Source organism: Marmota monax, unplaced genomic scaffold (genome assembly GCF_021218885.2).
Source record: "Marmota monax isolate L192 unplaced genomic scaffold, Marmota_monax_Labrador192_F-V1.1 WCK01_AAM20220418_F8-fsc00022, whole genome shotgun sequence".
Lineage (NCBI taxonomy): Eukaryota > Metazoa > Chordata > Mammalia > Rodentia > Sciuridae > Marmota > Marmota monax.
Genome location: NW_026695215.1, coordinates 28,248,622 through 28,272,782, shown reverse-complemented (window position 1 = coordinate 28,272,782; position 24,161 = coordinate 28,248,622). Strand labels below are relative to the sequence as shown.

Genomic DNA, 24,161 nt, shown 5'->3' with positions numbered 1-24,161 from the left:
CTGTCCCCACCATGGGGGACTATGGGTTACTGTGATCAAGAGACACCTGAACACAAAACACAACTAAACTTCCACCAAAAATAAACTCAAAACAAATCCACAAAACAAAGCACAATTGAGCAATCTTACCAGGGCTTGAAAACTGAGGGTGTGAGGTGCTGGGCTGAGGGCCAGGAGGAGGGAAAACACAAAGTGAGTGGGAGGGGGTGAGGGTTCCCAGGATGGCTGCCAGGGCCTTCCATGGCCGTGATTCCTCACATCTCCTCACCAGCCTGGCGACCCCTCCGGCAGTTGGGGGCTCACCTTTGTACTGGGGAGTGAATCTGCGCATCTCAGCTGGGAGGGTCTCGTAGAACTGATGCTCCCTCGGGACCAGGGGCTTGCACAGGGTCGTCTCATTGAAGCGTAGAACACAAGAGTGCCCCCCAACCTGGTGGACAAAGGGCTCCAGCAGGACGCCCTTGGTGCGGGGCTCCACGTCCATGGCCCTGAAGGCTGGGCTCATCCTCCGGACGCAGACGGCAGGGAAAACGGGGAGGCAGCAGGGTCTACGGCCAGCTCGTCCTCCGTCGCTTATCTTGCCCGATCCTCCTTCTGTTTGGTCTCCGCTCCTAGGTTTGTGTAGGCCAGAATGCTCTGCCGGAAGCAAGCACATTGATTTGTGGGAACCGCCTTAGGTTCCAATTCTCCAGCAGAAAGGCAAACAGTACAAGCTCACTTAGGGTTCCGCCCACGCTGCCCACCCCAGCCCCGCCTCTTCCCTGAGCTGAGGGAGGAGAGGGAAGGAGAACAAAGCAAATGAGAACACGCAGAAACTGTGCTCCAACAGGGACACTACAGCATTACAAAGTCACCGTAACAGACAAAACACAAAGCCATGAAAAGGTAAAGATCAAAGATCACAATTTCAAACATTATATTCAAATTAAATCTTACCATTATCTAATATGATAGACAAACTTAAGGTGAAAGGTGCTCAAATTTATCCATTTAATGCAATTTCTACAGGGAAAACCAACTTATCCATCATCTCGGACTTATCCGCCCAAGGTATCCACACATACTGCCCCAGTCCAAGGCCAAAGACAAGCTCCATTAACCTTATTAGCAGTGGAGCTTGGGACCAGCTTTAATGATTAACGTCTGTATTTAAAAACAACCGATCAAGGCTGGTTAACTTCATTTAAAAAGATACACAGTGTTCTAGGTCAACCAACTATTTTTATCAGTTCTATCCTGATCACTAAAAGCTGGGGCACACCTTTAAGCCAAAGTTGTGCTCCTGGGGCAGTCAGGGCTCTTATCCACCATAAGTCTAGGACCTTAGTTCTGATTATGCATCCAGACGCCACAACTGGATCTCAGCAAAGCACACCTTTTTACACATCCTATTAACTGATTCAAGGCATGTCAGGCTAGGTATGTTTTCTGGCTATAATTTATAGACAATGTAGTTTCTACTAGCATTCCTTACAGGGCTTAAACCACTGTATGTATATGTACAGGGATCTTACTGGGAACTTGTGCAGTTCCCATGACTCCATCTGCGACAGTGAGAGTGAGGAAGGGTTTGCTGAGTAAAAAGCTCATTACAGAACTTCTTACTTGGTCCTCTGGATACTTTTAATGAGGTAGACACTACTCTCCCTACTGCAGGCAATGAAGCCAATTTGAGGAAGTAGAAAACACACCCACAATCACAGTTCCCAAATGAAACTTAAAATCCTAGACTGGAGGATGCCTTAATTTTGCTGCGTATATGGGACATTTAGTTTGTCCTATAAAAGTGCTTTCAGGTGATAATGGCCTGATTATATTCCACCATTATGTACAACTATAATGCATCAATAAAAAAAGTGTTTTCACCAAAATTTATATCTTCTGTAATAGCCTCTTTTAAAGAATTTAATTTGGTGGGGTTTTTTTAATATTTATTTTTTAGTTGTAGTTGTCAATACCTTTATTTTTTTTAATGTGGTTCTGAGGATTGAACCCAGGGCTTCACACGCAGTAGGCAAGTGCTCTACCGATGAGCCACAACCCCAGCCCTGTGATAATCTTTTCCTTTCAGAAAAGCCCACTGTTGACCCAGCTGGATTCAAGGATTTGAAGCTTTATTATATGCAAAGAACACAGACCTCAAAGACCCTGATTTCTCACCTGATGCTACCTTCTCATTATCACAGAAGCCCTCTCAGAAAGGCAGGTACTGAGAAGAGTTCCCAAACAACACAGGCAAAGTGACTATAAGGATGAATACTCTAGTCATTTCAGACTCTCTCCAGAAGATAGAGCTGAGGTGCCTAGTTACACAAGCCCTTTTACTTAGCAACTTAGCAAGAAGCAGTCTCAAAAATTTTTTTAAAAAAGAACTGGAGCTGTAGTGCACACCTGTAATTCCCAGTGGCTTCGAAGCGTAAGGCAAGAGGATCAAGAGTTCAAAGCCAGCTTCAGCAACTTAGTGAGGTCCTAAGCAACTTAACCAGACCCTGTCTCAAGGAAAATTGTCAAAATGACCATATTACCAAAAGTACTATACAGATTTAATGCAATTCCAATCAAAATACCAATGACATTCTTCACAGAAATAGAAAAAGCAACCATGAAATTCATTTGGAAAAATAAGAGACCCAGAATAGTCAAAGCAATCCTTAGCAAGAAAAGTAAAGCGGGAGACATCACAATACCAGACCTTAAACTATACTACAGAGCTACAGCAACAAAAATGGCATGGTATTGGCACCAAAATAGACATGTAGACCAATGGTACAGAATAGAGGACACAGAGACAAATCCACATAAATATAGCTATTTCATACTAGACAAAGGTGCCAAAAACATACATTGGAGAAAAAAATAACTTCTTCAACAAATGATCCTGGGAGAACTGGAAATCCTTATGCAGCAAAATGAAATTAAACCTCTCTATCTCACCCTGCACAAAACTTAACATGGATCAAGGACCTAGGAATTAGACCAGAGACTCTGCACCTAATAGAAGAAAAAGCAGGCCCAAATCTTCTTCATGTTGGCTTAGGACCTGACTTCCTTTACAAGAAATAAAATCAACAATCAATAAATGGGATGGATTCAAATTAAAAAGCTTCTCTGCAGCAAAGGGAACAATCAATAACGTGAAGAGAGAGCCAACAGAATGGGAGAAAATCTATCGCATGGACATCAGATAGAGCAACCCAATCAATAAATGGGCTAAGGAAATGAGCAAACACTTCACAGAAGAAGATATACAGAAGATACACAATGAATCAACAAATATATTTAAAAAATGTTCAACATCTCTAGCAATTAGAGAAATGCAAAACAAAACTAAGATTTCATCTCACTCTAGTCAGAATGGCAATTATCAAGAATTCAAGCAACAAGTACTGGCGAGGATGTGTGGGGAATGGTACACTGATTTCATTGCTGATGGGACTGCAAAATGGTACAATCACTTTGGAAAGCAGTATGGAGATTCCTTAATAAACTTGGAATGGAACCATCATTTAACCCAGTTATCCCACTCCTCGGTCTATACCCAAAGGACTTAAAATTAGCATACTACAGTGATGCAGCCACCTCAATGTTTACAGCAGTTCAATAGCTAAATTGAGGAACCAATCCAGAAGACCTTCAATAGATGAATGGATAAACACACTGTGGTATATATACACAATGGAATATTAGCCTTAAAGAAGAATGAAATTAACGGCTGGGGTTGTGGCTCAGCAGTAGAGCACTTGCCTCGCACGTGCGACGCCCTGGGTTCAATCCTCAGCATGACATTAAAAAAATAAATAAAGATATTGTGTTCAACTACAATTAAAAGTAGAAGAAGAATGAAATTACAGCATTTGTAGGTAAATGAATGGAGTTGGAGAATATCATGCTAAGTGAAGTAGGCCAATCTCAAAAATCCAATGGCCAAATGTTTCCCCTGATAAGTGGAGGCTGATCCATGGGAGGGGGGAGGGGGGGAGACAGGGAAGAATGGAGCAACTTTAGACTGGGCAGAGGCAGGAAGATGGTGGAATGAATCAGACATTATTACCCTATGTACGGGTATGACAGAATGAATGGTGTGACTCTACATCATGTACAACCAGAGAAACGGCAAGTTGTGCTCCATTTGTGTAAAAACAATAAAAGTGGGGGGGCCCTCGGGATGTGGCTCATTGGTAAAGAGCCCCTGGTTTCAATCCCCAGTACTAATAAACAAACAAACAGGGCCGATTTTACTTCCCCAACATCAAATCTGCTCCAAATTATAGTTCTATACAGACTGGTACATACTAGGTTTTATTTTGAGACAAGGTCTTTCTAAATTACACAGGCTGGCCTAAAGCTTGCAATCGTCCTGCCTCAGTCTCCTGAATAGCTGGGATTACAGGTATGTGCCACCACACCCAGCTGTCCTATTTTATTTAAAACCAAAAACCAAAAAGCTCCCATTGAAAGAGTAGGTTATGATGGCACATGCCTGTAATTCCAGCTGCTGTGGCAGCTGAGGCAGGAGAATCACTATTCAAGCTCAACTTGAACAACTTAGTGAGATAGTCTCAAGATTAAAAAAAAAAAAGTTAACGCCAGCATAGTAGAGCATTTGCCTCACATGGTAGCAGAAGCAAGATGATGAAGAGAACATTATCATTTGGATAGCATCATGATCATCATGATAAGACACACACATTTAGCCATTATTGTAGCTCTAAGGCCTGTCACCATCAGAAGTCGACCTGTGGCAGATGTGGTTACCCTGCCAAGGGCAAGAGAAAGTATAACTGGAGCGCCAAGGCAAAATACCACCAGGACTGGTCAAATAAGGCACCTAAAATTTGTAATAACACAGATTCAGGGAGGGATTCCATGAAGAAACTCCTAAACCAAAAGGGCAGCATCCAGTTCATCTTGAGAGTTTCAACAATTAGCCACCCAATAAAAATTCTGGCTTTAAAAAAAAAAAAAAAAAATAGGGGCTGGTGTTGTGGCTCAACAGTAGAGCGCTCACCTCATGTGCGAGACCCTGGGTTTGATTCTCAGCACCACATAAAAATAAATAAGTGAAATAAAGGTATTGTGTCCTACTACAACTAAAACCTAAAAATATAATAATAAATAAAATAGCCAGGTGTGGTGGTGCATGCCTGTAATCCCAGCAATTTAGGAGATTTGAGGCAGGAGGATCACAAGGTTTGAGGCCAGCCTCAGCAACTTAGCAAGCTGATATCTGAAAATTAAAAATAAAAATGGCTGGAGATGTGACTCAGTGGTTAAGCACTACTGTGTTACATACATAAATAAAAACAGAATCTATAGGCAGAATTAATATCATTAAAATGGCCATATTACCAAAAGTACTCTATAGGTTCAATGCAATGCCAATCAAAGTCCCAACAGCATTCCTCGCAGAAATAGAAAAGGCAATCATGAAATTCATCTGGAAAAATAAAAGACCCAGAATAGCTAAAGCAATTCTAAGCAGGAAGAATGAAACAGGTGGTATAGCGATACCAGATTTTAAACTATATTACAGAGCAATAGTAACAAAAACAGCATGGTACTGGTACCAAAACAGGCAGGTAGACCAATGGTACAGAATAGAGGACACAGAGACCAATCCACAAAATTATAACTACCAAGCACGCAATGGAGAAAGGATAGCATCTTTAACAAATGGTGCTGGGAGAACTGGAAATCCATATGCAACAAAATGAAATTAAATCCCTTTCTCTCACCATGCACAAAAGTTAACTCAAAATGGATCAAGGAGCTAGGAATCAAACCAGAGACTCTGCATCTAATAGAAGAAAAAGTTGGCTCTAATCTCTATCTCGTGGGGTCGGGCTCCAAATTCCTTAATAGGACACCTATAGCACAAGAGTTAAAATCAAGAATCAGGGCTGGGGATGTGGCTCAAGCGGTAGCGCGCTTGCCTGGCATGCGTGCGGCCCGGGTTCGATCCTCAGCACCACGTACAAACAAAGATGTTGTGTCCGCCGAAAACTAAAAAATAAATATTAAAAAAAAATTATTAAAAAAAAAAAATCAAGAATCAACAAATGGGACGTATTCAAACTAAAAAGTTTTTTCTCAGCAAAAGAAATAATAAGTGAGGTAAATAGGGACCTACACCCTGGAAACAAATTTTTATCCCTCACACTTCAGATAGAGCTCTAATCTCCAGAGTATACAAAGAACTCAAAAAATTAAACAAGAAAACCAATAACCCAATCAACAAACGGGCCAAGGATCTGAACAGACACTTCTCAGAGGAGGATATACAATCAATCAACAAATACACGAAAAACTGCTCACCATCTCTAGCAATCAGAGAAATGCAAATTAAAACTACTCTAAGATACCATCTCACTCCAGTAAAAATGGCAGCCATTATGAAGTCAAACAATAACAAGTGCTGGCGAGGATGTGGGGAAAAAGGTACACTTGTACATTGCTGGTGGGACTGCAAATAGGTGAAGCCAATTTGGAAAGCAGTATGGAGATTCCTTGGAAAGCTGGGAATGGAATCACCATTTGACCCAGCTATTCCCCTTCTCAGACTATACCCAAAAGACCTAAAAAGAGCATACTACAAGGACACAGCTACATCAATGTTCATAGCAGCACAATTCACAATAGCTAGACTGTGGAACCAACCTAGATGCTCTTCAATAGATAAATGGATTAAAAAAAATGTGGCATTTATACACAATGGAATATTACTCAGCACTAAAAAATATCAAAATCATGGCATTTGCAGGGAAATGGATGGCATTAGAGCAGATTATATTAAGTGAATTTAGCCAATCCCTAAAAAAAAATGCTGAATGTCTTCTTTGATATAAGGGGGGTGACTCAAAACAGAGTAGGGAGGAAGAGCATGAGAAGAAGATCACCACTAAACAGGGACAAGAGGTGGGAGGGAATAGGAGGGAGAAGGGGAATTGCATGGAAGTTGGAAGGAGACCCTCATTGTTATACAAAATTACATATAAGATGGTGTGAGGGGGAAGAAAAAAAAGAAAAATAAATAAATAAATAAATAAAACAAAATTCAGATACATTCCTGCAGTTTTTAAAAAAAATATTTTTAGTTGTTGATAGACACAAAATCTCTATTAGTTTTATGTGGTGCTGGTGAGCAAACCCAGTGCCTCACACACGCTAGGCAAGTGCTCTACTACTGAACTACAATCCCAGCCCTGCATTCCTGCAATTCTTGTTTCAATTATGTTCAATCTCTCAGTACGAACCTCAGTATGACCTCACTGTGCAAAATATGTTTCACATTTCAAGGCACACAGAAGTGGAGCTTCTATTCTCGGGTCTCTTACAGGTCTTATCCCTGTGAAAAAATGAATGATCAATTTCCCAAGAATTATACACAAAATCAACTTTCTCCCTAGGGACCTTAGGCCAAAAGAAAGAAGGGCTCCAAAGCACCTGTTCTTTTCTTTTACCTGTTTCTGTGTGTATGTGTGTATATGTTTGTGTATGTATGTGTTTTCTACATTAGTTTGAGCAGTAGGATCTCTTTAATGGTTTTTAAACATCCAAAGACTAAGGTTCAGTTTCTCAGAAATCCTGGATTACTCATGCAATGTGTGGACCATGTACCTATCTATGGAGATTGGGAATAACTACAAAATACTGGTTTCAGATTTAGCTTTCCACATTGCCTCACAGGTGTCCATGAAACTATGAACAGATAAGGAACATTTGAGCATGATCCTAGGCTAGGTAATAGCTTTTCCCCAGTTGATCCCCAAGATTTACAAAAGACTATTAAAGGATCTGCTGGAAACAATGCCTTAATATTCTAAACTTTTTAAAATATGCAAATAAATCACAGCTATAACTCATGAAAGCCTCTGAGCCCTTTATAAAACCTCTGAGTCCTTTAAATCACTCATCCAGAATCTAGTTAATGATGTTACCAATGGGATCCACTGGGGCCACTTACTCTGCCTCAAAAAAAGCTCCAGGGTCAACATTGAGTTATGGCAGAAAAATAACCTTCATCACTCAAACGTCCTCCCAAATGAGCTCTAGAATCACCACTCAGCACATATGCACACACAACTGAAGATTGCATCAGAGTCAGTTACTGAAATACTCATATATAGCTAGGGATTACAGATGTGTACCACCATCCTATGTATGTTTAGTTTTATAAGAAATTGTTAAACAAATTTCCAAAGTGCTATACCTTTTTGCATTCCTATCAGCTATAGGAAAAGGTGGGGAAATTGCTTAAGCCTAGGAATTTGAGATCAGCCTAAGCAACACAGTAAGACCTCACCTCAGGGGTTGGGGATATAGCTCAGTTGGTAGAGTGCTTGCCTCACCCTGGGTTCAAGCCCAAGCAAAACACACACACACACAGAGTTAATAAGACCTCATCTCACGGTAAAGGGAAAGGGAAAGAGAAAGTCAAGAGGAAAAAAAAAAAAGTTAAAACATACCAGGCATGGTGGCATGCCTGTAATCCCAGCTACTCAGGAGGAAAGTTAAGGTGTCTCAGCAAGATGATACCAAAGAGGGTTGGAGCTGTGGCTCAGAGGTAGAGCGTACCATGTGTGAGGCACTGGGTTCGTTCCCCAGCACCACATAAAAATAAAATAAAGATATTATGTCCACCTATAACTAAAAAAATAAGTATTAAAAAATAATAATTTTAGGCAAAATAAAACCAGGAAGCAAAGAGGAAAGCTATCATTATTTGCTTGGGGAGCACTAGACTGACCCACCTGGATACACAGCAACAAACTACAATTAACCTGAGAAAATGCCACAAACCCCAAGTCCACTGTTCCATAAAATCAATTCTTAGTAAAACACCATTTATACCTTTTACCCTCTAACATCCAGTAACAGAAGAGGAATGAAACAAAAAGAGTTACTTTTACTCAAATTGCATTATGTACTATTAGGATCCAATAAAAGTATTCTTACTAATTTTTTGGTTTTTTAACCCCCCCCTCCATTAATCTGACTTATTTTTTAACTGATAAATAAATTGATTTTTAAAACAGTTTATTTAAGCAAAAGAACAAGATTCAAGATTGTATAACCTATATTGTCTGGATTATAAAGACAAAGACTGATGGAAAATACCACTATACCACTGAATTATACACTTAAAAATGGTTAATATGGTCAATTTAGTGTATATTTTATCACAGACAATAACTAGAAGAAAGTACCAACTACTCACAGGGGCCATGGCTATCAGTCCTCTAAATTCTAAAGAGCTTATGTAAGAAACCAGGCATAGTGACACATTTCTATAATCCCAGTGACTCAGGAAACAGAAATGGGAGGACTACAAGTTTGAGGCCAACCTGGGCAACTCAGCAAGACCCTTTCTCAAAATAAAATAAAAAGGGTTGGGCTGGGGATGTAGCTCAGAGGTAGAGTACTTGCCTAGTGCAAGGATCTGGGTTCAATACCCAGTACCAACAACACACACACACACACACACACACACAACAAAGCAATCTTGAATGCCTTGAAGTCTCAAATGCCCTAAAGTGAAAGAAACCTAATGCAGGTTTCCCAAATAAGATGACAATATACAAAATGAAACAACATATAAACTTTTTAAGTGTGTGGCACTGGGGATAGAACCCAGGGCCTCATGCATGCTAGGCAAACACTCTTCCTATAAGCCACATCCCCAGCCCAGAAAGAAACTTTTCTGAGTTGTCAGTAATAGAAAGCAGATGGATCACCATCCTTGAGGACTGACTATGTAACCCTTCTGTTCTCTCAACAGAAAGCGGTACACTGGGGTCACAGAAAGTATCAAAATAATGCCCAAAAGTGTAGGGGAAAAATACTGCAGTTGTAGAAAAGTCTGCTTTTTAAAATGTGTAAATTTTTGTGATTTCTTTTTCAATCCAAATCCATAAACAACCACTTTCAATCTGAACATCCATTTCTTATCTAATTGTCTTCATATTGTAACTTCTTTTGTTTAAAGATGGTATTTGTGCCAGCTGCAGTGGCACATTCCTATAATCCTAGCGGCTCAAGAGGCTGAGGCAGGAGGATCGTGTCATGCCAGACAGCAAAAAGCAAGGTGCTAAGCAACTCAGTGAGACCCTACCTCTAAATAAAATACAAAAAAGGGCTGGGATGTGGCTCAGTGGTCGAGTGCTCCTGAGTTCAATCCCTGGCACAAAAATAAATAAATAAAGATGACATTTGTGATTATGTATTATTTACTTATATGCACATTATATATCAACTTCCAGTGTCACAAAACCTGTCCTATAGTAGGTGATAAGATCATTATTCCCTCCTTTTCAGTTTTCTGAATGTTTCTAACTCCTTGAAATATTCTTAAACTCTGAACATATATTGGTTTTGCAATGGGAAGAGAAAACAGGGCAGGGGAGGAGGATTCATGGGACAGAAACAAGAAAACAGGGCTGGGGTTGTAGCTCAGTGGTAGCGTTCTCACCTAGCATGCATGAGGCACTGGGTTCTATTCTCAGCACCACATAAAAATAAAGACAAAAAAAAAAAGTTCATCAACAACCAAAAAGAAATTTTAAAAAGAAAAAAAGAAAACAGCTGCCAAGTTTTTGAAGCTTTTAAATTCATCTACAAGCAAGCACTAATGCAGTCACTGTATGCTAAGAGTTTTACTCCATGATGAAAACTCTGAGAGATGGATCACACAGAAACAAATGAAGATAACTACCCAATGAGGAATGTCCCTGAGGCATATATACAAGGCACACAAAGGTCAGAGGAAGTAGTGACCAAACTCCTCAATCTTCAACAACAATGAGATATGTCTGTGCCAGAAATGAGAGCTCCTGTTTATCAAACACGTACTGTTTAAATAGCTCCTCCATTCTCACAAATCCCTGGAGTAGATCCTATGATACTGTCCTTAAGTGATTACACTGAAGCACCATATCACCTAGGTCTTGCTGCAGGAAAACAACGGGTGCCTGAGATTAAAGAATTACTGCTAAATATGTTGGAATCACAGGTCTAATCTTTTGTTTTTTAATTGTAGATGGACACAATACCTTTATTTAATTAATTTAATTTATTTTTATGTGGTGCTGAGGATCAAACCCAGTGGCTAACATGTGTTAGGCAAGCGCTCTACCACTGAACCACAACCCCAGCCCCACAGAGCTAATCTCTACTTTTTAATTTATTTATTTATTTGTTTGTTTGTTTGTTTTTGTTATTGGTGATTGAACCCAGGCGCTGAACCACTGATCCCACATCCCCGGTCCTTTTTTGTATTTTATTTAGAGACAGGGCCTCACTATGTCTGCCTTTGAACTCCTAATCCTCCTGCCTCAGCCTCCTGAGCTGCTGGGATTACAAACATATGCCACCACGCCCAGCTCATAGGTCTAATCTTAAAGGAGCTGCAGCTCATCTGGCTGTGAGGATCCCCCATGCCACACAGTCAATGAACCTACTAAAGCAGCAGGACCAGAGAAACGAGACACAAAAGCCTTATATAAACTCAACTCCTGGGTTCCAACACTAGATGTTTATTTTTCACCTTCAACAGCATTTTATTCTAGTTTTAATTAAAAAGAAAGAAAGAGGGCTGGGGATGTGGCTCAAGCGGTACCGCACTCGCCTGGCATGCGTGCGGCCCGGGTTCGATCCTCAGCACCACATACAAACAAAGATGTTGTGTCCGTCGAAAACTGAAAAATAAATATTAAAAATTTTAAAAAAAGAAAGAATCCACAAGTTGTATAATTGGAACTATTTCATTAAAGTCATATAGCCATGCAGATCCTTTCCCCAAAGGCAAAGGGAAAAGTAAAACAGCAAATTCAGTTCCAAAAATCTGTACAAACTTTTCTGTAAGGGGCATAGCAGCCTCTCAGCTGCTTCTCCTCTTTCCAAGTACCAGCACAAATACATTACCCCATCTTTGCATTATCAGACTTAGATTTATGGAATGACAGACTATAAAAGACCTCAAGATCAAGTGGGATAGGTAGAAGGTGCTTTTGGCCTACTAAAGAATATGTTTATCAGAATTGCCTGCTAGAGTTAACAAAATTTTAACCATTGAAAAACTTTATTTATCAGCTAAAAAATCAATTTAACTTCAAAATTATTTTTTAAAAAAATCAGCACTATGAGAAAATATGTCTGCTATTTTAAGCCCCCCTCAAATTTTTTTTAACAAACAACCCCAAAAAAAATCTCCTTCTAAAACTGTAGCATCACTCCAAGTAAATCTAAACTATTCATTCTGAGGTGTCATATGTGCCCTTTATCAAAATATCAAATTTTCTTGTAAATAGCTAAATGTATTCAATATAACATCAAGAATTTTCAGTTTTCCTTAAAAAGTCAATTCTTCTTTTTTTTTTTAAAGAAAGAGAGAATTTTTAATACTTATTTTTCAGTTTTCGGTGGACACAACATCTTTATTTTATTTTTATGTATGTGCTGAGAATCGAACCCAGCGCCCTGCTCATGCCAGGTGAGCACGTTACCACTTGAGCCACATCCCCAGCCCTCAATTATCCTTTTAGGGCAATTCTTTATCTCCAGTACCCCATCTGGTAAGAAAGTACATAACAGGAACTCATAAGTGACCCTCTTAGATTGGTCAAAATTGCTGTAACATCTCAATCTAGAGGGATTTTGCTACCTCATGTTATTGTTCTCCCATGTGCTAACAATAATGGTCCATCAGCTTCAGACAAGAATATATGCTCCTGGGGCTAGGGCTGTAGCTCAGCAGCAGAGTGCTTGCCTAGCACATGTGAGGCACCGAGTTCAATTCTTAGAACCACATAAAATAAACAAATACATTCTGTCCATCTACAACTATAAAAAAATAAAAATAAACAAACAAATAAATAAAAGATTATATGCTCCATTAACCCCTGCACAGCTCTCAGACTGTTGCAAATCCAAATGATACAAATTCAAGGGCTGGAGCAGTAGCTCAGTGGCAGAATGCTTGCATACCACATGAGAGGCACTGGATTTGATCCTTAGCACCACATTAAAAAAATAAATTAAATAAAAGCATAATGTCCAAATGATACAAATTCATTCTCTGAAAACAAAGTGTACTGAAAATGATTCAGAACTCATGGGCAGCCACAGAACAAGGACAGCCCCAACATGTCTGGACCAACACCCAAAAGGGTTCTACCCACTAGATGGAGGATCAAGTGTACCCTACACTGTACCAGGTCATGTGCCCAGGGTAGCTCTGACAATTTCTCTATTTTCAATACCTTATGTAGGTAAACATTTCCCACAAGGATTTGCAAAATATCCCAGCCTCATTGATCAGTCTGGCAGCTTTTATCACCCAACTTCGTTACCTGAATGCAGTGAATATTCTTCCAGGACTAACCCAGAAAACGAGAAAGGGAGATAGGACCGTTAGAAAATTCCAGACTGCACTGGTCCCTCAGCACTATATCCTAATACAGAGCCACTTGCCAATTATCCTTCACAAATCCCAAGATTTCTTTCTAAAATAAAGAACAGTAAAACATCTTAAAATTTTTTCTTTCAGGAAATCAAGTTCAACTATACTCAGTTCTGAAGTAAAAGTCACACTGATCCCTTCAAAATCATGGGTTAAGAACACAGTGGTTTCAGTCAAGCAAGATTGAATTTGAAGACCAGGATTGAAGGCTAACAGGGCACTTCCACTTTTGATATCCACCTTCTCTGGTTCATTACAGGAGCTTAAGTTATTTACAAAGTAAAACCACTTTGAAAGAGAAATAATTTTTGGAGGGGGGGAGAGATAGAAGCCTGTCTCTTCCCTTCCCCCACCTCATCTGCCCCACACTAATGGCCACACCCATCAGTTTTCAGAAACCAACATCAATCAACTATCAGCTAGTACCTCTGCAAAGTCAGCCCTCCCCAAAGCCCCAGGACCCTTATCCTAGTCTTACCGACCTCCTCTGCTCCCCAATACAGGGGACTGACTATCTCATAAAATCCTTGAACAAGAGACCCCAGGAAGGTACTACTGTTGTCAATTTCTTATGGCTCAGCAGAGATTCTACGAAAGGCAGGGACAGCTCAAAGGACCTGGAAAGAGACACTTGTTTTTCAGATACACACACACACACAAGAAAAACCCAAATCCTCAGCACTGACTCTGCAACCAGCTCATCTACTTCTCTTCCTATTCCATGAAAGAAATCTTTTGCCTTACACATAAAATCTGTACTCATAATGGCAGAAGATAAAAAAAAGTTCAATAAGATTTAACTTGGAGCCCACATCTGCAATCCCAGCTATTCAGAAGGCTACAGTAGGAGGATTAAGACCAGTTACAGCAATTTAGCAAGACCCTGTCTCAAACAGACAAAAAAAAAAAAAAAAATGACTAGGGACATAGCTTGGGGGTAAAGGGCCCCTGAGTTTAATCCCTAGTACCAATAAATAAGTAAATAAATAAATAGGACTGGGGATGAAACTCAGTGATAAAGCACCCCCAAGGATTTAATCTCTACCACCAAAGGTGGGGGGGATTAATTTGGGAAGTCCATAATCCCAACAACATAAAAATAAATGATTTAACAAGTTACTGGTAAATGTTTTTGATGTCAGGTTGCTCAAACTCATAAAAAGATACAATCTACAATACTACATTCACCCTCCTCTTCCTTCACCAGGATAACTAGGTAAGTTCTTAAGGAAACTGTGACTGTCTAGCACTGCAAAGAAGAACTGGGTGTGCAAATCTCTCCATGTAACCCCATGAAAGAAGGTAGATTGTCAACTTTACCAAGATGTTACATCATCCCCTATTCATATGGGGGGCGGAAAGTGCCACAGCATAGTCCTCACCTCCAAGTTAAAAGCATATATAAAACAAATGGGCTTCAGAATAAAGGGTCAGGTTAATCTCCCAAAAATGATATTGCAGTTTTACCAAAAACATTTATTTTGTATACAATTGGGGTACCCCCTCCCCTCGTGTGTATATTACTGAAGACTGAACCCAGGGCATTCCACCAATGGGAGATGCTGATCCCTGAGACAAGAGGACTGCAAGTTCAAGGCCAACAAATACTGTTGATTAAATAAATGTCCAGTCACCACTATCCCCCCGCATACCCAAATACCCATGTAGAAACCAGCAAAATGGCTATGTGCTGCAGTGCAGCCTCCCTGGTCACGGAAACCACCTGCAAAACATATAGACAAATGGACAGCAGGAACAGACTAGATAGCACAGACCTGTCTCCTTCCTTCATTCCCAGGATCTGAGCCCTAATTCAATGTCTCTAACAACCGTAGTGGTGTCCTTTAAGACATACATGCCAGGGCTGGGGATGTAGCTCAAGCGGTAGCACGCTCACCTGGCATGCGCAGGGCGCTGGGTTCGATCCTCAACACCACATAAAAATAAAATAAAGATATTGTGTCCACCTAAAACTAAAAAATAAATATTAAAAAAAAAAATACATGCCAGAGTAAGGAGTTTCAGAAAGATTGATGGGCCACTAATGAGGGGAGCCATAACCAGGAGGGGGCTACAGGATTTCTGGGGGTGTACATTATATGGTATGTAAAGTAAAAAATTTTTGAGACAGGCTTCTGCCTCAACCTCTCTAGAGGTTAGAATTATAGGTATGCACCACTGTACAAACAGCCTGAACTATAAATTAATATATGTATTTTTTAATATAGTTTTTTAGTTGTAGTTGGACCCAATACCTTTATTTTTTTATTTTTATGTAGTGCTGAGGATCGAACCCAGCACCTCACACATGCTAGGCAAGTGCTCTACTGCTGAGCCATAACTTCAGCCCCTAATGTATGTATTTTTAAATCAATGCTGCCAAATGGTTACACTGCAGAAATCACAACCAACTTAGGCTGAGGGTTCCAGTGAGCGTATCTCCCATCACTGAGAGGCAAAAAAGTTGTATTCAGGAGAGCACCAAATGTCTCCAGATGTGGCCATGGGAATAATAAGGATGTCTGCAGGTAAAAAGGAGCAGAACTAATTCATAAAATGTGTAAAAAGCATAATTTCTAAAGAATATTTTATTGTGAGAAGTCCAACTTCATCTTATGTATCTGTAAGTTGATTTTGGGTTAAACCCAAATAACTCTTCTAAAACCTTCTCCCTGGTGAACCAGGGGCCACCTTACATTTGGTCATAAATAGTACTTTACCTACTCTCAGCATCTGTTTTCATATGTAAGGAGATATAGTACAATCAATTACATAGAGCTGCATATGGTGGGAACAAGATCAAATATCTAGCCTACTATCAAACATGTATGCTAAGCACTCCCCAAATATGAACTTTCCTCAAGTCCACTGCCCCACATTTCTTCCAAAGAGTTCAATGGAAGATGAAGGTCACATGGAGGACTTGACAGGACCTAGTAACTTTGGACTTGTGGAAAGAGAATAAAAAAGGGGGACTTCACAACAGGCAAAGAAATGGAGTGTCAAGGTACATGACAGTCTTTTAAAAACACTGACTTCTTATTTTTATTTGTTTTACTGGTTATAAGTATGAGAAAATTACCATTATTAGTTTGGGATTTCCTCATCCTACAGATTTTCTTCCACGTGTTTTCTATTCCTTACATAAATAAGTTTAGGCTGTTTGCCTTTTTCACCCAACAAAATCAACTTTACATTCCTCTCCCCACCTTTCTGTTTGCAGTGTTTGTAGTGAATTGAACACAAGGCTTTGCACATGCTTAGACAAGTACTGTACTACTGAGCTACATCCAAACTTTTTTCTTCACTGTGGTAAAGTATACATAAAATAAAACCTACCATTTTAACTATTTTTGGATACACAGATCAGTAGCATTTAGTATTTTCACAATGTTGGGCAATCATTACCATTATCAGTTTTCAGAACTTTCATGTTCCTCAACTGAAACTGATCCATTAAGTGGTATTTCTCCACTCCCCTCTTCTCTTAGCAAACACCATTTTACTTTCTGTGCCTATAAATTAAAACACTCATAAGTGAAATCATTCAATATTTGTCCCTTGTTTTGGCATTTTTGTCCTAAATTAAATGATTTTAGCTTCTTTCCATGTCTGATTCCTTTTTATTATATTCATGCATAATCATAATTTACTCAGTCACCTACTATTTCCAATTTTAAACTACAATAATAATACAAATAAGCATCCTTGTATTTGTCTTCACATAATTGTACAAGTATTTCTGTACAAGTACTGAAAAAATCTCAGAAGTGGAAATGCTAGGAAAGTTCATATATAAAAAGATTGTACCTCATTTCACAGTGACCTATAATGTATGTGAACTACAGATTCTTTTTTTTTTTTTTTTTGTACTGGAGATTGCACTCAGGGGCACTCAATCGCTGAGTCCCTATTTTGTATTTTATTTTGAGACAGGGTCTCACTGAGTTGCTTAGTGCCTCACCATTGCTGAGGCTGGCTTTGAACTCATGATCCTCCTGCCTCAGCCTTCTGGGCCTCTGGGATTACAGGTCTACGCCACCGCACCCAGCGTGAATTGCAGATTTTGAAGCACAGTGGTGGCATTTTATATTAGAACAATTAACCACGTGGAAAGAGAAGGGAAAAACCTGGTTTTACAGAGGTCCTGCAAGTTTGGGTAAATGAATTCTGGCAGCAGGAAATTAGCATTTATTCAGAGTTTTCTCTGTGCTAACAGCCTTCTTTGCACTATATTACTGAAAGAGCAATGAAGAGATATAATTCCTATACATATTAGAAGCACATGAAAATATTGGGAAGAAAAATTTGTATGAAAAACTATGATGTAGAAATCTCTCAAACTAGCCAGGTATAGTGGTGCAACCTGTAATCCCAGTGACTTGGGAAGCTGAAGCAGGAGGATCACAAGTTCAAAGCCAGCCTCAGCAACTCGGTGAGACCCTGTCTCAAAATTTAAAAAAAGGGGAGGGGCCTGCAGGTTCAATTCAATGGTAGAGTGCCCCTGGATTAAATGGCTACTATCAAAATAAACAAAAACTCTCAAGCTTCTTTATTAGTTTCATATCACATGTTTAAGGCAACCTAGCATGTTCATGAATTTAATATCTGGTTATTTGAAGATGTCAAAAGTGATGGCACACACCCGTTATCCAACTACTCAGGAGACTCAGGGAGAAGGATCACAAGTTTGAGGCCAGCATGGGCAACTTAGCAAGATCCTGTCGCAAAATAAAAAGGGCTATGAATGTAGCTCAATGGTGGGTTTAATCCCCAGTATGCCCCCTATACACACACACACACACTAGAAGAACCAGTCCTAAGCCTGAGAATGTTCTGGAGGAAGGGGATAACAGGAGCATCTCTTCTAGAGCTATAACACCCAAGAGGCCAAAATAACTAAGACCAAGCTGACATCTCTTCATTATCCCCAGTCTTGAGATAGCTTGCTTTCTTCCTTCATTTATTTATTTTGGTACTGAGGAATGAACTCAGGGGCAAACAACCACTGAGCCACATTCTCAGTCCTATTTTGTATTTTATTTAGAGACAGGGTCTCACTGAGTTGCTTAGTGCCTCACTTTTGCTAAGCTGGCTTTGAATCTGCAATCCTCCTGCCTCAGCCTCCAAGCCTCTGGGATTACAGGCGTATGCCACCAAGACCAGCTCCCCGGGCTTCCTTCTCTTAATGAGTCTCTTTATTCAATTGGAGGGGGGCTATCTTCCCTCACTCAAGTTCTGGACCCCCCCAAGGTACAAGAACTGTTGTGTCTCAGACATTTGTCCCACCTGGCATGACCTCTTTAAGGTCACCTCCTCTATTTCATGGCAGGGCATAGGGTCCCTGCCTTTTCCATGTACTCATGGGGCCTACTGTCCTGCAACAGGGAAATCAAGGAAGCAAGGAGGGCAATGAAACAGAGTTTAGTACTTATCCACTGTGCTTAAACTTTCTGGGGGAGGGAATTAAACCCCCAGAGAATCTAAAACATCTATGGGTCTTTCTCTTGGAAAAAAAAAAACACACACACACACACACCTTCTGAATTTTGCATATAATCTGGGGAGTGGTCAACCATAGATTCTATCTTTAGAAATGCTGACACAAGAATCAAATTAGAGGAATGTAACAGATATTGAGCCTTCACAAATCAGGACAAAGATATTTTATGAAGTGTCAGAAATAACTGAGAAGATACTGAATTAAGCTGCAGACACTTAAGGAATGGTCAAGCCCTCAAGAAAAAATGTTCAGCAGATAGCTGGAAGCAGTAGAACTGGAGCTGAAGTGAATCTAAACAGAAATCATATTTGGGCCAGGCACGTGGCTCATGCCTATAACTCCAGCAACTGAAACAGGATCAAAAGTTCAAAGCCAGGCTCAGCAACTTAGCAAGCCCTATCTCAAAAAAGGCTGGCGGCGGGGGGGTGGGGAAGAAGTACAGAGAAGGGATGTAGCTCGGTGGTTAAGCACCCCTGGGTTCAATCCTAGTATGAAAGAAAAAAAGAAAAGGAATGAAAAAAGAAGCAAAGAAAAAATATATATTGGAGAATTACCTACAAAGGGTCAAGGCTTCTCTAACTATAAGCCTCCTATGAGCAAAGGGCACAACACAAGAGGCAGGACATCAATACCCTCCTAGAGGCCAAGAATCAGAATCTCCTCTCAATTCCACATGGAGCATGTAGCATTCAGAATATCTGGACCGCATAACATGGAGGAGGAGGATTTCTTCCTATATGGTCCTTCAGGTCTCCAGTACTCATCAGAGTTCAGCTTGGGGCTTTTTATTTTTTTTTTGAGATAGTGCCTCATTGTGTTGCCCAGGCTGAGTTCAAACTCATAATGCTCCTGCCTCAGCATCTCCAGCATCTCCTGGTAAACCTGTATACCAGGTTTAAAGGTATACACCACCATCAGCATGGGACTCATTTCCAAATGAGACCTGGCAGTTTCTTCTCAACTTCTTCGCCAGAATAATAAACAAGAATAAATTCTTCAAACCAGGCACCAGAGCCAAAAGGTATTGAGCACAGGGAGTGATCAGCAAAACCAGCATATGGGAAATTCCACCACACAGTTGCTTAACAGATTAAAAATTACAAAAAAAAAAAAAGACCAAGCACATATAAATTTAAAAGACAAAAGAACCATTTACATCAAATGCCATGTACAAAACCTGAAAAAAAAATTAAGGAATTAACACTTTTTAGAAAGAGTAATATTATTATAGATTCCATGGCTCTTTGCTTTTGGAGATACACACAGGAATAGAATATTATGGATAAATTTTTTTTTTTTTTTTTTTTTGGTACTGGGAACGAATTCAGGAATGCTTTACCACCTTTTTTTTTTTTTTTTTTGAGACAAGGTTCCACTAACTTACTGAAGCTAGCCTGGAACTTGCAATTCGACCTCAGCTTCCCGAGTCAGGATTACAGGTATGTACACAGTGATAAAATAACATTTCTGAGGGCAGGGATTATAGCTCAGTGGCACAGCACTTGCATAAGACCCTGGGCACAGCAAAATAGAAAAACAAAAACATTTCTGGAAAAAATAGAATTAGACATTTTAGTGAAGGCTAGGGATATAGCTCAGCAGTAGAGCACTTGCCTAGCATGGGCAAAGCCAATTGGTTCAATCCCCAGTACCACTAGGAAAAAAAAAAAGGCATTAAGGGAGGTCAGTGCAGAGAACAGAAGAAACAAGATTAGTTAGAAATTGGTTAACAGCTGAAACTGGTGATAAGTGACAGATTCAAAGCAAATATGCATCATCTTTGCAGATTGTCCTGCAAACTCCTGAGTGAACCTACATTCAATTTTTTGGGAAAAGGACATTTTAATGCCATCAAAATATATCACAAAACAGTACTCCTATTACACTGCACACAAAGAAGCAAAAACACAATTTATTTAAAATACAAAAACATGCTTTAAAATGTAACCACATAAAAGTAATCATCTGCTTACTTTCTTTTTTTTAAAACCTTTATTTATTTTTATGTGGTGCTGAGGATTGAACCCAGGGCCCTGAGCAAGTGCTCTACCGCTGAGCCACAACCTCAGCCCCCGCATCTACTTACTTTCTACAGTCCAAAAATGGTTCAATTTGTTTAAGATGATCATCTCATTAAATAAAATAACTTAAAGAAAAAATTCTTCTCCAAAGCATCATCTTTACGAGCCAAACAATGGAAAATTTTCACCTCAGCAAACTGGCCTCAGGGAGGCTCACGCTCATCCCTGTTGCCTAGATACAAGTGACATCTCAGGAGCTTACACACTGCTCTGGCATCCTTTTGCAAGGGAGAATAGCTAAGTTTCATCAGTCAGCGATTGCTCTTTCCTGGTACATTCCATTGCTCAGAAAGTCTTAGGGCTGATATATAGTGATCTAGTCTGTCACCTACAAAGCTTCCAAGCAAAAAAGAAGCCTATCACATCTGCTAAACTGGTTTCTACAAGGAAATCAACTCTAATCCCAGTTCTTATCCACATAATTTCTAATAATGCCTGTGAATTCTACTTTAAAATCACAATGCAGGAAAACCAATTTAAACAACAGTTCAACAGACTTTTTCTTCAAAGAAAAAAATTACTAGGCAATTAATGTCAAATATGATTAAGTATTCATTTGCCATTTCAAATTCTAAGTGGCTAAAGTTAAAACACCACCCTGAAATTTATCTTTTAAATACTTAATGCCAAGTTACAGGATGAAATATACAAACCCCACAGCAATAAACTACACAAATAAGCGTCTTAAGTTTCCCGCTAGGTGTTATCCTGCTAAAAATGCAAATACAGCAAACATTTTAAATACTAGAACTCAACAAAATTACTGTAATTATGGTCCTTTATTAGAAAAAAAAAACTAGTAAGCTCCAATGTTTTTGTTACTCTTCTAAAGTTTCAGTAATTTTTCTTAAATATGATTCCATATGATTTTAGTTTATTCTTGTTATGTGTGCAATTTTGCTAACGTTTAATTCCAAGCAGTGACTAGCTACTGGTACTTAAAGAGCACTAAATTTTACTGGTTTCTACATTTTGTTTTCACTCGTTTTTTTCCTGCTAGTCGGGCTTTCTAGATACTGAGAGCCAATAAAATCCTACAATAAAGCCATTAGAATGCAAGACAAAAGCCATCTAATCAAATTTGAAGGAAATTAAAGCTCCACTCAATGGTAGAAACGTCGGAATAAAATAGGAGTCTTTTGATACACTGCAAGACAGTTTTAAAAATGTTGGGTGCGCTGATTCCCCTAACAAATACGACCCAACTGGCAATCAACACCCAAAATGGCTGCACGTTTGCCAGCCTCAGGTAACAGTATCTGAGGCGCTGGGTTGACCCCTACACTCAAAGATGGAAGACCACATCCTCAATAACCTGGGATATCATGATCGCCAATGACCTGGGTAGATATTTCAACATTACGGAAAGTTCTCGTCCACCTAAAAACCTCGGAAGATCTCCTCAAAGGCGGGGGAAAGGTACTACCCACCCCTCAAAATTCCAGGAGACCTCTCTCCAATGATCGGCCAAGATCCTGCCCACCCCCCAAATCCAGAGGGGAGCTTCTCTTTCCAGTGACCCAAAACTACGATGCTTCTCGCAAATGGCCAGGGAAAATATGGCTCCACGAAGACCCGGGGAGACCTCCTGCACAATGACAGCGAGAGACTGCCTCCCAAATAATGTGGGGAGACCCCCAACGACCAGAGACCCTGTCCCCTAACAGCCAGAAACAAAACAAAACAACAACAAAAAAAACCTTCCCCAAAGCTCCCGGGGCGGCAGGACCACAGGCACCGCGAGGCGGGCGTTACCTGCGGCCACAGACCGGTCCCGCGGCGCCTCAGTCCTATTGTTTCTCTTCCACCAAAATGGCGGCGACTGCTCAGAGCCCCGCCCCCCGCACCTCGCTCCGGGTGCCCCTAGCTATTGGCTTGTACCGGAAGCCGCGCACGCGGACTGGGCAGCCTGAAAGGCGCTGTTGCTAGGGCGCCGGGATTCGTTGCTGCAGCTTCCGGAAGGGGTGGAGAAGGGGAGGAGCCAAGTAGGGGAGGAGCTTTTCCCTCAGGCAGGGCAGGTGAACAGGGGGGTCAGAGACGAGTTTGGAGTTAAAGATGGCTGAGGGCCAATAGGTCAACTGTAGGATTCCTGGGAGACCGATGGGTCAACCAACCATCTTGGTTTGCCCTGCAAAACTGGGAACATGGTCACTCTAGCAAATGGATGATACAGGACTGAATGCAGATGTCGCTAACATGGATGAAAGAGGGTTGTGAAGAGTAGACAGAAGAGTGACTGTAGACAGCCAACCAAGGAATGGTTATATAGACAGGTGAAGAGATGACTACGTGGATGGGTGCACAAACGAAGACATAGAGGGACAGACAGAGGAGAGGCAGTAGAATCTTCTGTGGACTGGTGGGTGACCCAATGCCTGACTCAGGTCCATCAAGCTCCACAGGGGTTGTCTAATGCTCATTTGTTCTGGGGCCTGTGTTGGTCATAAAGGCTCTCACCTGAGTGAATGAATATCAATGTAGCTGGGAAAAGCAAGGGACATGGTGCTTAGCACCAAGAGTGGACAGAGCCATCCTATTGAATATCTGTTCTTTCTGTAAAGGAGGCTAATGTTGCTGCCTTATGTCCTGGGCATTTGCAAAGGTGTGGATTCACCCATGCACTTTTTAAGTTTTTTTTAAGAACCTACACTTTTCTGTAAATATGGCAGGGAACAAAAACAGTAGATCAATAAAAAAAAAAAGGAAATAAAACAAAAATCTGGTGTTGAGGCTATAGCTCTGTGGTAAAGTACTTGCCTAGTATGCACAAGGCCCTGGTTCCATCCCAAACACAGGGGAAAAAAACCCATCTCTTTATGGAGCTGATTAGGAGAGACTTGTTATATGACCAACAGATCTCTTCTCTCTTAATTTCCAGGCTCCATTTCTTGTGATTTACCAGTTTTTCATTGTTGCCTGTTCTCTGTTCATTCTTACTTCCTGGTCATTTCATCCAGACTCATGGCTTTAAAATGTCACCAGTATATCAATCACTCCCAAAGGTGTTTATTCAGTTCAGACCCTTTCTGAGCACCAGATACAATGTCCAGCTATCAATTAGACATCTGCATTCTGAGTTGCAGTAATCAGCTTCTCAAATTCAACTTCTGTTACCCTAGCT

At 40.3% G+C, this 24,161-nt stretch overlaps 1 protein-coding gene across 4 annotated transcripts in view; it reads right to left on the bottom strand.

Annotated features, from left to right (window-relative positions):
• Positions 1-22,943, bottom strand: part of Ip6k2 (inositol hexakisphosphate kinase 2) — a 31,463-nt gene extending 8,520 nt beyond the window's left edge. Inside the window, exons 1-2 of one of the 4 annotated variants that reach the window (XM_046431316.2) lie at positions 22,796-22,943; positions 304-636 (exon numbers count right to left, since the gene is read on the bottom strand). In XM_046431316.2, the coding sequence (XP_046287272.1) occupies positions 304-505 (202 nt within the window). In that variant the 5' untranslated portion in view covers positions 506-636; positions 22,796-22,943. Of the gene's footprint in view, positions 1-303; positions 637-936; positions 3,592-7,253; positions 7,276-22,795 lie in introns of those variants that run through there. The other 3 variants (XM_046431318.2, XM_046431317.2, XM_058574944.1) reach the window with 3 other exon arrangements.
• Between the last annotated feature and the right edge of the window lie 1,218 nt (positions 22,944-24,161).